Below are 14,629 nucleotides of genomic sequence, written 5' to 3' on the forward strand. Positions count from 1 at the left end.
CTCTGCTGATAGCCTCCTTGGGTTGCCATGGCAACACACAGGTAAAATGGGGGAAAGGAGTGCTCAGTTTGCCCGTTTCTAAAACTGTTGACCTATAAAAAAACGAACACCCACCGACATGGGGAAGCTGCAGGAATTGTGTCCCAGTGTTCAGTGACGGCACAGGGAGAGAAATATCTAATAATGACTGCACGTTTGAAAGGTGTTTTTTTTTTTTTTTATAAATACTGTTCTTTTGCGTGTGTCTAATTGGTTTCTCTGCTCCTTTCAGCCTAGGCAGCAGATACAAACCTGTCTCGTGAAGTTTGTCCTCCACCAACTCTTCCTTTAGTTAAGGTATTTCTCCTCACTCTACTTCCTTCCTGCCTGATCATGCTGTCCGTCACCCAGAGACGTCCTCTCTCTGTCCCCCCTCCTCTCCTCCGTTTGCCTTCATCTCCCATCATTCCTTACTTCTCTCCCTGTGGGCTTCTGCTGCGTCTGATGTATGTGGAGAAGCAGACAGATGTCTATTCCCTGTAGGCAGCCTTCAGAGACGCTGACCATATGGCAAGAATAGTGATTGGGCTCTGCTGGTCTCTTATTGTTTCCCCCTTTTTTATTTCTAGGCTGTTATTTCTCTCGTTTTAGTTCCTGCCTTACACAGGCTGTCAGGATACAAACTGTTAAGCCTGTTTCCAGGGGTGAAAGTAGTTTTGGGGTAACTATGAAAAAAAAAAATGCGTGCTTTGGAGTTTGGAGTTTCTGTCCTGACTTTTTTTTTTTTTTTGGGAAGTGATAAAAGCTGGGTAGCTCTTGAATTGCTACAAAATAAAGCCCTCAGCCCACCGGCTGTAATGTTGACACCTTGAGATGCCATGAGACCTAAATCCTGAACATCATGGCATGGAGTGCATCCCAGTTTTCCATGTCTGGCATATAACCATTCATTTTAGCTTTTAAACTGGTTCTATTGATCCTGTGTCCAGACAGAGGGATAATCATGACCTGTTTGTTCTGAAGATCCTGCAGCTTCCACTTCTCTTCCTAACATGGCGCCTCCTCACCCTGACTCTCATACTGACAGGAAGAACCACAGAGCTCTGTTAGGTTAAAGATCATTTTCTGAAGATGGGATATTTTTCCTCCMACAGATTCCAGAGGAATCACCTCAAACCAGATGTTGGACTGGATTTTATTTCACTGTCATTTGTGAATGTTAACTTCTCATTTTCAACAGTGGAGCTATAAAGGTTGAAAAAGGTCATTTTGGAGAAAATGTCATCAACATCAAAATTTTCTCTAAATAAGAGCCAAAAAAAAATTGTTTGATAAAGAACAAACCTCTGAGACTCTGAGCCCGACAGCACCAAACTATTTTTTTATATTAGACAATTTAATTTCACATAATTATCACAGTACCATGTGTTTGTTAGATACTTAATTAAACATATTTACCGTGTTTGATGTTTGTGTAAATGACGTACAGTCACAAAGAATGAGGTAATTAGTCCAAGTTTGTCATTTATTGAAAGTTCAGAAATTACAGTGGCTGTGATGAGCCACAGCAAAGGAAAACAAAGGTAAAGAAACCTGAACAGGTGATCAACTCTAAACCACTCCTACCTTTTTACTCTCCATCTCTCTCTGTCATTTAAGCACAGCGGTTGCCATGGCAACCTCCTGCGCTCCACAAGCTGACCAGTGATTATGTTAAAAACTTAACATTCAGTCCGTTACAATATTAGGTTTTCAGGCTTGATATTTATTTTGCGATTATTAATAAGTGCTCCCTGAACACAGCTGTGGTTGATTAGTTAATTTTAAACTCCTGTTCTGCTCTTTATTTTGGTAATGGAACCGAAACGCACAGAATTGCGCAACACCTTGTTGAAACAATAATTACTGAGATTATTATTGTTGTTGAGTCATTAATTTGAACACGTTTTGTTGATTTTTTTGTTGTTCTTTAATAAAGTTACGAACGTTTTGTTAAAGAGTCAGAAGAGGACGTGCTGCTCTTTGCGAGCTGGCGGTGTTCAGTTTGTCACCTGACTCAAAACCTTCCGCAATCGACATATTGCTTTAGCAAAGCACGAACAGTTCAGAAACAATATGAAATGGGAAAAAAGTTATTTATTAACCGATCAAGTCGTATTTTAGATTGTTCTTGAAAAACGAATCAGTCCCGGCTGATTAATGGGAAGTTTGTGCATACCCACTTCTTCTCACAGCTGCACAGTGAACCCATTGATTTTTTACAGCAGACAGCTGCTCCTCTCTCTTGCAGGTACTGCGTACCCCCACTAAATCTTTTAGGGGTACGCAGTACCCTGCCGTACCCCCTTACTTTCACCCCTGCCTGTTTCTGTGGGAAAATATTTGCTCCCCTAACTAATATCTTCTCATGGACTGTTTCGTAAGAGTTACATGTTTTGGATCATTAAAAAAATCTTTTATTAAACGGAAAGAAGCTACCTAAACCAAATTGGCCCTGTGTGGAACAAGTAATTGCCTCCTTAACCTAATAACTTGTTGTGCCATCCATGGCAGCAACAACTGGCATCAAGTGCTTGCAATAACTGGTAGTGAGTGTTTAGGGTGATTCTTTTGAGGGTTTTTTTAATCGAGCCACGGTGAATTGATTTTAAGTATGAACAGCATGTTTAAGGTCATACCAAACCATCTCAATGTTTAAATACAGACTTTCATGCCACTCAAAAACCTTATTTTGTTAACTCAAATAACTCAACGTTTTTGAGTTATTTTTGAAGAGGACTTTGCTAGTAGGCTTTGAGTCGTTGTCCTGAAGCAAAACCCAAGTTTGTCCTATTTTGATGGCTGACCATTCATCTTCAGGATATTCTCAATTAATCCCAGCAAGTGTTCCTAAATATCTACACATATATAGATATTTAGGTCACTGGGTTTTTTTCAATATATGTATATATATATTTTTTTTTAAATGGGACAGAAAATAATTAAGATTAAAATGGAAAGAAAGCTATTCTGAATCCGTGATAAAAAAAATAAAAAAAATACTCTTCGCTCAGATAAAAAACAAAACAAAATAAAACTAGGTTTAGATATCGAGGCGAATGAAACTCTGATTTTACTGATCCGTCTATAGCTGTGTATCCAGTACTTATTTACAAAAATAAATTTGCTTAAGGGAAACATGGGATTTGGAAAAAACTCACTTTTTTTATATAAAGTTGGGATGAGGAGGTTTTACAGTCATATCAAAATTGATGTACTTTGCAGATCTGACACGGGTCAGAGCCGGATGTCACTACTGTTGAAACGCAAAAACTTCCTATCAAAACACCTGTTTTTTCAAAATAGGAGTGTTTCAATTAAGCAAATTTATTCTCATAATTTCAATTTGTGTGAAACACAGAATGAAGGACGGCTAGCATTCTTCTGAACTAAGAGTTTGTGGAAGACATGGCCTTGTCATGAAATGGTCAAGTCTTCGATATTGCATTTGTGTTCATTTGTCCAATCGGTATGGAGATATGAACCTTTTGTTTGTTGGACATAAATTGCAATATAATGCCGATGTGTCCCATTGATGTTGTCAGAACCAGTTATGTGACAGCACAGCCATCAGCCTCCGATCTGCCCTCATTGAGAAAGAACTTAACAAGCAAATTAAACACATTAAAATGACGAGATCGCCAAATGGGTCATTTCAATCTCTTAAGGTTTTAGTGGACTGAAAACCTACTCCAACATATCCTCTTTGTTATTTTTAAACTTTTTGAGCAATTGTATGTACTTAGAAGTGCATCTTCAAGTTTTAAACATTACCCACCAACTTCATATTATCTTCTTTCGAAACACAACTCTGTCACATTAAAGGAGGTTTGTGCATACCCACTTCTTTTGGACTCTGAAGACCTAACAAGCAGTTAAGCGGCAAGGAGCTACTTACTGCTGTCAACAGGAAAGCCAGTGCAATAACGCCAGCAGAGCAGAAATAATTTTTTGTCTGTGTTAGATCTCTGCTACTCTTTGTTGTATCACACACACAAGACTCCGACTCACATATATTCCAACATGCTCATGCTGTGTCTTCTTGCTTTAGAAATGTTTTTGTGAAGTGTAACAAAGTGGTCATGGTCTGAAGCTAAGAGGAAAATGAATGTAAACCAATGCTGTGTTAGTCTGATGTTGGTGAGAGCAGCTGAGTGTGTTGAGATGATGGTGAGGAGCTGAATCTCACTGTAGCTACCCACATTGATCTGTGAAGCTGTGTGACAACCAGAGGGGATGGAGACGGCACTGCTAGCATCGATGTCAACGCAACTGAGAATCTAATTAAATTCTAATGCTTAGCAGTGAGTGAACCTCAGTGAGAGGATTCACTAAGAACAAAAAAGAGCCACATATAGCAGAGCGGCCTGCTTTTTTTATCAGATTGAATTTTTTTGTCCATTCTTGTTTGCAAAATAGCTCAAGCTCAGCCAGACTGTGTTGAAAGTGTTGGTTAAATTTTTTTCTGATTTCTCAGGATATTTTTGAAAGATTCTACTCAACTGTACTGAGAGGTAAACTTTGAGTAGGCCATTCTAGCACATGAATATGCTTTGCTCTAAACCATTCCATTGTATGTTTGGGCTCTTAGTCCTAGAAGGTGAACCATTTTCCGAGTCTCAAGTCTTTTGCAGCCTTCCAGTATTGCCATCCATCTTTTCCCAATTCTGATCAACTTTTCAGTCCCAGTTAGCCTGGTCTTTGCCTTCCACTCCATTCCCATCTCCCTTCAGTCCTCCTTCTGGGATTTCTCCAGCTGAAATTCAACTGGGCCAGTCAGCGTACAGAAGGAGGGGTTGAAAACAATGACGTTTTTCTGCACTGTTTTAGAATAGTTTGCTTATAGTTGTAGTTTGGCAACAACAACGAAGGAAGTCAGGGAAGTCATGCAGTCCGTTTTGACCACGCTTCCAGACATTTGGAGCAAAGGAATGTTTCCTTCACAGTCACCCTTCAATATTAATTCAGACTTTAGCGATTGGTAAAATCTGATGCGATCGTTTCAAACTTCAGCACTGTCTACATGCCTACAGAAAACAACTGTTTCTCAATAGCCGAGGGTCCAGACCCTCTATCTGAAGCAAAGCGTAGAACCAGCTGCTGGTTTTACCAGGTCTGGTGTTTTGCATGCTGGCTAAAACGTTCAATTTTGATATCACAGCAGAGATCCTTCTTTTCCAGGTTTGCTGTGTAACCTCTACAACTTGGAGGAAAATGCAAACGGAACTTCTTTTGATTTTCCTTTATCAGATGCTTTCTTCTTGTCACTCTTAATTGAGCTCTAGTTGGTTTGCCTAGAACCAGACAATGCAAACTCCACCAGTTGTGAATGTGTAATCAAACTCTGATGCGAACCAAAACAGTGAACTCTGGCCCGCCTAACCATGGTTTGGTTGAAGTGAAATCTGGCGCTGCTCGAATGTTAATGCCAAGCGGACTGGAGACCACTCCAAAAACAGGAAGCAAGTTAGAGCGCAGGGCATTATGGGTAAATACAACAAATGTATATGTGAGTCTAGCATGAGAGAAATGGCTCGTGGATTTTTACCAAAGAAAAAAGAGAAATCCTACAACCACTGAAGTCTAACGCCACTCCACTTTTCTTTACATTTTGTGAAGGAGGAAGTTCCACTCATGTCTTGTTCAGAGGTTTTTATGCCATTTTCTTAAGTGGCTCTGTCTGCAGCGCCACCAGAGGAGAGGAGGGGGACAGGTTTTCCAAAGGGTTTGATTTGTTTGACACAGTGCAGTCAATTTTGGTCCCCGATTCAACCAAGTCTATTGGACTATCAGGAATAAAAACAGCCTTGCTTTGAGATTTGAGTGCATGCTGAACACATGCATAAATTACAAAGCAATGAAATATAATCAGCAGCTTGATGCATCCTTAACTTGTTTGTCCTCTTAATATCAGTTATGATGAGCAGAACGCTACACAAAGAATCTAAAACAATTTATAGTAATTGGTACGCAAAACATGCTGCAAATAACAATCTTGGTCTTTCATCAGCATGACACAATATAAAGATAACTTATTTTTACTTTGCTAATGAAGGCCATACACCTTTCCTGATTTTATTCAAATAAAAGTTGATGGAATAACTTTAAGTATGGCTTTCTATCCCCTGGTTTTAACAATATGTAGGCAACATTAGAGTCTGAGTCAGTGACAGAGGCCGTCTCCACTCTGACAGCACCAAAACTCTGGTCAGCCGCCTGCCTGAGCAGAAGGCAGTAACACTGAGTTCCTTCGATGAGGCTATGTATAGTTCCAGAGTTTCCACACTGATTTAGAGTGATCCCTCCATTATATGATGTCTGAAATAAAATGAGCATTTAAGCTTTTATGCTGAAAATTGCTTCTCTACATGTAGCCTAAACAAGGCAGAGCTTTTCCTCCTTCCTCTGACTGTATGTTACAGGTCTAGTTAGGTTTGCACTTGTGCTGGATGATTGAACATTGCTCTGAGACTGTGAGATTTCTAAATCTTGGGATTCTGCTATAAACTTCTCCTCAACTTTCTCCCTGACTTGCCTGCTGTGGTCCTTAGTCCTTCTAATACAGTTTGCTCACTAATGTTCATGAATAAAACACTTCACAGTTTTCAGATGTTTCTCGTAGAAAAGGTTTTGTTTTCACTACTTTGTTTTGGCAAATCACATCTAAAAAATGTGAATAAATATTATAAAAATGAATAAATATTATACGGAAACTAAAACATGAAGGATTTGTCTGCAGTGCATGCTGTTGTTGTTTTTGAATATTCCAAAATTAATGGTGTCCTAAGGAAATCAGTGGCTAAAACTCTACATAGTTATTCATTACAACAGACTGGGGCACGTTAAAAATGACGAGTGTGCAGTGAACTTTTTTTATGTGATGAGACCTTTGTTCGGAGGAAATGTCAGCTTGTAGCTTTCCAAATCCCACCTTAATATTGGAGGGCCAAAACTTCCAATCCAATAAAGCACTCCTTGTCCTCTTAGAATATGTCATTCGAGAATGTCATACAAATAATTAAGGTGTCTCAATCAAAGAGGTAACAAACGAAACAAAGTTTTTGCTGTATAACAAATGACCAAACTATATACTGTCCAAGTGGCTGATAGACTATCCTCCTTTGTATTTCTTCAGAGCATTTAAGTTGCACTAAATTTATACAAAAAGGAATCTTTGTTAAAACTGCCACTATTTTGTGACTATTTTGTGCATAAAAATGTAACAAATATTGCATTTTTATAACACATTTGTTTTCTTTTAGTCCACAATTTAACCGAGTCCATCAGACCATCGAATGTGAAAACAACCAGAGTCAGAACAAAAGCCACTGACCGAGGAAGAACATGTAATTCAGTTGAAAATCAAAATGGATTTAATGATTAAACCGTTTATTTAAGCAAAAGCTATAATTAATTTGAATGGTATTAGAATAAAAGGGAGACAAAATAAAATCCCAGTTAGATAAAACGACTACTCAATTCATAACCGGAAAATATTTTGAACCAAACTCAAAACTCCTCCAGCCAGCAGCGCTCAGACTGTTATTTCATAAGGAACAATCGCTCTGATTACTTTCATTCATTTAAAATGGCATTTAACAAAATTACCTTTTTTTAATTTCTTGATGAGGGCCTTTTATGAAAAATTTGAATTTCAAGACAGTTGAGTAAAGTCTTTTGGTGACTTAAGGAGTCACCAAAGTAAATCAAATATAAAACCACGTCATTTTCAATCCTTTGGGCAAAACAGCAGCAGCTACTGATTTATGACTTGTAAATATACTGTTTCACATTTTAGTTAACGAATTCTGCAAGCAACCTCCATGGGTTATAGGTAACAGCCTCGTCTTCATATTAAAAGACAAAATGAGTTCAGATGCATTTACTTTGCTCTGTATTCCTGCTTTTCTTTCTGGACAACACAAAATGCCACCTCAGAGTTGAAAGTGCAATCTGTTCACATTTACATCCAGAATGAAAAAAAATATTAAGGTTACACCATTTATTAATTCTTTCTTTTTAAAAAATATATTTTGATGTATCAGAAAAATAATACATAATAGAAGGCCAGAGAAAAGTAGTGCATAACAATCCAATATCATAACAGACGAGACTATTTAATTTGCTTCAAGCATAAAAAAATACAAGCTTCTGCTGAAGCGGTTTGGTAACCAATACAGATATGGAACAAAAGACATATTCACTACAGTTTGAGTGACTGAACAATTATATATTCAAATAATTTGCATTCAAAATAAATGAACACCCAGACAAAAAAAGTAAAGCAAGGATTTCCCCATAGGACTTACGACAGGGTCCTTTCCAGCCGTCCTCCTGTTGAGCCGATTATTTCTCCAAGTGTACAGAACGTCTGGCCCAAAAAGTCCTTGGCACGAGGAAAAAGAATGAAAAAGAAAACTTACTTGTGTATATAAGAAGAAAGATGGTGCCTACATCTGCAAAAGCAAGCACATATCTCAAACTTTTTCACATTTTGTCACATTGCAACCACAACCTCCTTTATTAATTACCGAGACTTCAGATCATAGATCAACATAAACTAGCACACAAAGTGGAACGTGGAAATTTGAGTCTCAAGTTGAAATTTTTGACTTTTCAAAGTTTTTTGAAATTATCCTAAAAAGATTTTCTAGCAAATTTTTGACTTTTCAAGCTCAGCAATAATCCTCTTGTTCTTTCCTAAATCTTTCTGAGATTAATCTAAAAATTTCTGAGTTTTTTGGTGGAAATGTACTCTTCCTTTTTTCCCCGACATCTACAATAATGGATAAATAATGACCATTGTTGACACATTGTTGGGTATTTCTAAGAAAGTAAGGAAGAGGAGAATCATCCCGTTAACACCATGGGGATAATCCTAGAGATAAAAACCTCAGTAGCAATTACGAACAAGTGTAAAATTGATGGGGATTGTTACGGAGATATTAAAGCCATTAAAGTTCAATCTCATCTTTAGTGAAGGGCAATTTTAAATTGAACATTAACTTTACAGTTTAATTTCACCGCATATGCAGGCTTGAATGAATTAACCCAACGATGTCAAGATGTTACAGAGAGCTGCATAACTCAGCTGCCTGTTGGAATTTTTAGCAAATGTCATCAAAACAGGAYAGGAAGGGTCAGCGAGGAAGAAATTTTTATGTTTACAACCTCGCCATGCTTTCTTGTACCTGCAAAAACTAAAAAAAGAATGTGGCAACATAACAAGTAGAGTCGATGTGGCGTAATAAAACACACCGCACAGCATCAAGAGCAGAGCGCTGATGTTTGCGTTGCGTGGGAACGAGGTCCACCGTAGGTGTGAGTCCCAGCAAAATAAACGTGTGTGCGGCCTCTGGGAATGACCCGACGTACACGATGTGCCATAATACACAAGTCTAGAAACCACAAAAGCCGCTTTGAAGTGCGGTTCTGAAAGTTGCTTTTACCTGAGCCACTGAGAAAATGCAGACAGACAAAATGTGGTGCAACACAACAGGAGAAGCGTTCCGGGTGTCTGCGTTTGTCCGCGATTAGACGGGTAAAATGAAAGAATGGGAGAAAATTCAATATAAACCACAGTAAATGACTCACGTCACAAAATTACATGATGACAAATGAAAATGGAAATGAACAAAGTGCAATGAGTCACGACGTCAAAAATCTGTAGGCAAATGTACTCACCTTCTGCTCCACGWAGTGAGTCATTTTAGAAGGAGAAAAGACAAATAAGTAAATAGATGAAGAAAGGGTCAAGGGGCATATTTGGAACATAATAAATTGAAATGAAATGCATATTGAATCCCTATTGAGTCTTATTCACTGCAAACAAACTTTAACAGAACATAATTCTCTGAATAATGAGTTCACTCCCCATGTCTTTTGACTTTAGGCTAGTTTCACATGGTGTACTCACGTGTTTGGATATGTTACAGCTTCTAGAGTCCACATTGTACCTGCAAAGCACAAATAAAAATCTGTCGAAGAAAACTGAGGACTCTCAAAAGACTAAAAATTTGTGAATTATGGTATATTGAAAGTGACATTTTAACATCTAAACCAAGATATTGCTACTTAAGGTTGATGTTTGGTGTTTCTAGCAGGAAATTATACTTTTTTATTTACTTCAGTCGTAATTTGAGGATAAATTTCTCACTATGTAAAAAAAAAAAAAAAATTCTCCATGGCAAATTAAAAAAAAGGCTAAACCATTTGGGAACATGGCTAGTACATGTCCAGTAAGACAGTATTCTTGTTTTCAGATCAGTACTGCTGTCAACCTTAGCTTGTTCACTCTATAGCATTAATTCTATTATTTATTAATATTATTATTGTACCTTTATCTAGTTTTCAAGGTGAGAATTATTTTTTTAAAAGGTGACAAGTAAATACTTACACATCAAACCTTAGATTCTGCTTCTCTTCAAAGAAGAAATCCAGCACAAATTTCCTGACAAAATCGGGATTTCGGGTGTTGTCGATAACTTCTGTCCTGCCAAACTTGCAAAAGACAGAAGATTTCAATTATTATCAGTACTGATCCAATAGTTGATATTTTACATTATGCAAACAGAGGAGAAAATAGTTAAAGAACTGGATAGAAAAATCCTTTGTAACAGAATCTGTGGGTACAGAATCTATTTTACAGATATGGGACTGCGCTGCATAATGCCAAGGAGTCTGTGCTAAAGTCTCTGACCCCAGAGAAATCAGGGTAGGTACATCGGAGTCATCGGAGTGATCATCCCCCCCCCACCCCACATTGTGTGCCCAGCAAGGCCTGCTCCCATCTTCCCTCCAGAGCCATGGCGTCTTTCCATCAGCCTGACAATCACACCGCTAATCCTCCCGTGGGTTGCGGTCTTGCCTTCGCAGGTCTGGCCCGACAGCACCGTGTAATGAGCTATTGATTTTGGCACTGCCTCACCGCAGCCTCAATACCTCGACTCATGTCTTCAGAGGCCGGCGCACATAATCCGTGCTATCAACTGTGTCCCCAGCCTATCCATTACCAAAACCGAACAGGGAGGTGCATCGGACCTCAGAAGTACTCGCTGCATCGATCCCAACAGGAAAGTCCCATGATGTCTGTTTGCTTTGTTTCTATTTTTGGCCTTGGGGGGCCAGTTTGGTTAATAATTTCAGAGACGAGATTGGTTAATCTGCACCTTGTTGGAAATTAGGGAATTGATTTGTCACCAGTGGAAATGTTTTAGTTGTCTGAAGGTAAGTATGGCTGTCTGAAAAGCATGTAATGACAGTGCAAACTGAACTGTATAAAGTGCTTTGAAAAAGCCTCTTCCGTTTTTGTTTTTGCCAAATATTTCAGATTATTACACATCAACCTGGCTCTATGTGGAAAAGTAATTGCTTAAACCTAATGTCTGGTTGTGCCACCCGTAGAAACAGATATTGACGTCAAGAGTTTTGTGTAACTAGCAAGTCTTCAACGTCACACCTGAGGAAATTTGTCCCATTTTCCTCTGAGATAAGTTTTAATTCAGACATGTAGATTTTTTGAGTACAAGTGTGGAAGGTCATACTACAATATCTCAAATGGATTTAAGTCCAGACTTTGTTTGCACCACTCCAAAGCTGTGTCTTGGTATATTTGAGTCATCCAGAATACTTTCCCAAACGTCCTGGGGATCATCAAGATATTTTTTTGATAAATGTGAGACAGCCATCATGTCCTTTTTGGTCAGCAGTGATTTTAGTCTTGGAACTCTCCCACAGAGGCCAATTTAGTCCCATTTCTCTTCCTTATTGTTAAATCTTGAGCACTGACCTTAGCTGAATTTTTGTTGAGCTCTCCTGGAAATGTTTACCACCGTCTTCTCCAGTTGGAGGTTATGGCTCTCACATTTAGCTTGCAAAGTCATAGAAATGGCCCTGTAGGTCTTTTCAAATTAATAACTTTGCTTTTCTACTGTTTTTCTTTGTTGTTGTTTTTTTTAGATGATGAGTTGCTGTTTGGGATATTTCAGCCATCGGAGATATGATAAAACATTACAGTGTTTTATCATATCTTCAAGTCAGGTAATCACGCCTGAGTTTGCCTTGTGAAATTGAGCCCAGCTTTCTAAAAATGAAGTTTAATCACATTTAATGCATGATTGAACATGGGAGGGAATTACTTTCCCCCAGAGGATCAGGTTGGTTTGGATAGCTTTTTTCCCTTAATGAAATAATCATTTGAAAATTGCTTCTTGTACATATACAGGCTATTTTTATTCAATGGTAATGTTTGTTTGGTGATTTGAAATATTAAAGATTATTTCATACAAATATATGTGTATATGTACAGTCCTTACCTAGCTTGGGAAAAGGAAAATACAATAATATATTGAATACAACAAAACCAGCAAATGTTTTGGGACATGTTCAATATGAAAAAAATTAAGATTTTTTTTTCAAATATGCACTCAACGTTGAGTATTTTTTTTAATTCACTCACTTAATACCACAGTGCCAAACATTATTAGTGGCACATTTGGCAAATTGTCAAAGATTTAACAGCAAAAAATTCTAATGCTAACATTGTTATAAAAAAATTATTAAGTATCTTTTTTAAAGAGATTATGAATGGAGCAATTATTGGCATTGTAATACTTTTTATTACCCTCTTTTGCCAACATCACAGAACTTATTCTTCTATACCATTTAACATGGTTGGTTGAGAATTTTACTCATTAGGAGAAAAAAATCTCCTCAAACCAGTCTGACCTTGTATGAAAAGTTAATGGTCCCTTAACCTAATAACTGGTGATATGAACAAAACTGTCCTTCACAACAAAGGGCTAGTTGAGGCCAAAGGGCCACACTGACGACTTTTATCATTCAGTTTTTGGTAGAAAGAGAGAAAACAGATAATTGACTTATTGCTTATCCCAAAACCGAACACCAAATATAAATCTTTTCTACAGTTTTATAAATCTAAATATTTCAGGTATTTCATTTTTTTTAATTACAACTTTGAATAAAAGTAAGCTTAAAAATATCTTTGTGCCAGATTTGATAACACGTCACAAAAAATAAAACTTTAATGTTTTTCTCTAATATTTTATGAAAAAATCTATTCCAAATAAAATATAATTTAATGATTTTCTTGTTGAGGGTGTCGTATTGATGTGTACAGAAGAGACATCTATGAAAAGATTACATGGTCTCTATTAAAATTCAACTGAGGCTCTGACGGAAGCCTGTCACATTTACTGAATGGAAAAGTTTGAGCTTAAGCTAAAGGAACTGTTACATAAACATAAAAGATAAAAGCTTAAAACCAAAGCGTGTCGACAGCAGTAAGACCTGCATGGCGTTCAGTGGCAGAGTGCGTTCAGAGTCGTCCTTGTAGAGAGCTTTCAAGAGTTAGTGGGTGTGATTTGACAGGAACATATTTGCTGATGAATGGCCCTGGAGCATGGGCAAGTCAGTTCATCTTTTCCCAAAACATTTGCTAACACACATCGCTAAACGGCATTTGCTGATAGAGCCAATTGCCCCCACCTACATTACAAGAGAAAAGTAATTATGATTCACATAAATATCCCTTAAATAAATTAAACTAATATAACACACTAATGTACTTTATAAGTGCCATTGGGTGTGCGGAAATTTGTTGTACTTGACTATTAGCTTTTGGTATATTATGCAGCTAACATCCAGCCTAACCAGAAATATACCTGGTGAAATTTCTCAAAACAAAGTTAAAAAAAAAAAGGTTAATGTTACTTCAGACACCATTTTGTTTCAGTAGAAAGTCTTATGGCAGTGCCGTCCACACGCTTTGTTATGCGTGTCAAAAGTGTCAATTCAAAAGTACTCAGGTCCAAAATATTTCTTAAGTGTGACCGGCAGGTGGAGATCTTTTTAAAAGTGACAAGATGCACCCGAACAGACTTAACAGTGCACAATATTTTATTAAACAATTTCTTTAAAATATCTCTTTTTAAAAACGAGGCTTCAGGCCTACTACTCGGTCCTTGGAACAAAAGGAACACACAAGGGAAAAGGATGGACAAGTTCAATTATTCCAAACAAAATAAAACATGCACAAGAAATTAGTAAAACAAAGAGAAACCATGCAATGCAAGAGAAAATAATAAAATCCTGATCACAAGTCTTAATGCTGAGGAAAAAGTTACGGGTTGAGAGACGTTGCTATGGAGCCAGACAAGAACAAAGACACAGCAGCTGAAATGAAAGCATTCTGCTATGCAAGGACAGAACATCAGCAAGTAAAAGCAGCAGTGTGTGGGGTGGCATAGAGGTAAAGCAGGTCCCCCACACGCAAGTAATTAGTCCTCAACGCAGCTGTTTGTAGTTTGACTCCAAACCTTAAGACCCTCACTGCATCCCTCTGCCAAGAACTGAGACTTCTGAGAATACTTTTATTTTCCAGTGGTTCTAATTCTATTTTGCAAATTGTTGTGGATAAGACCCATTAAATATATATATTTTTTAAGTAGTATTGTGGTGGATTCCTGTAGATCAGCTTTGTTGCCCAATACTTTTCCCTAAATAAATCTTTAAATCTCTAAAACAGCATTATTTTTTTAAGGTAATTCTGTAGCCATTGAAAAAAAAAAACATTTGAAAGGTGAAGCCATCA

General features: G+C 37.6%; 1 protein-coding gene across 1 annotated transcript in view; it reads right to left on the reverse strand.

Annotated features, from left to right (window-relative positions):
• Positions 1–14,629, reverse strand: part of LOC103466873 (copine-9) — a 97,909-nt gene that overhangs the window by 54,076 nt on the left and 29,204 nt on the right. The window contains exons 4-6 of the mRNA XM_008412761.2: positions 10,415–10,518; positions 9,935–9,974; positions 8,328–8,407 (exon numbers count right to left, since the gene is read on the reverse strand). Coding sequence (XP_008410983.1) covers positions 8,328–8,407; positions 9,935–9,974; positions 10,415–10,518 — 224 coding nt within the window. The remainder of the gene's footprint in view (positions 1–8,327; positions 8,408–9,934; positions 9,975–10,414; positions 10,519–14,629) is intronic.

This window comes from Poecilia reticulata, linkage group LG7 (genome assembly GCF_000633615.1).
Source record: "Poecilia reticulata strain Guanapo linkage group LG7, Guppy_female_1.0+MT, whole genome shotgun sequence".
Taxonomy (NCBI): domain Eukaryota; kingdom Metazoa; phylum Chordata; class Actinopteri; order Cyprinodontiformes; family Poeciliidae; genus Poecilia; species Poecilia reticulata.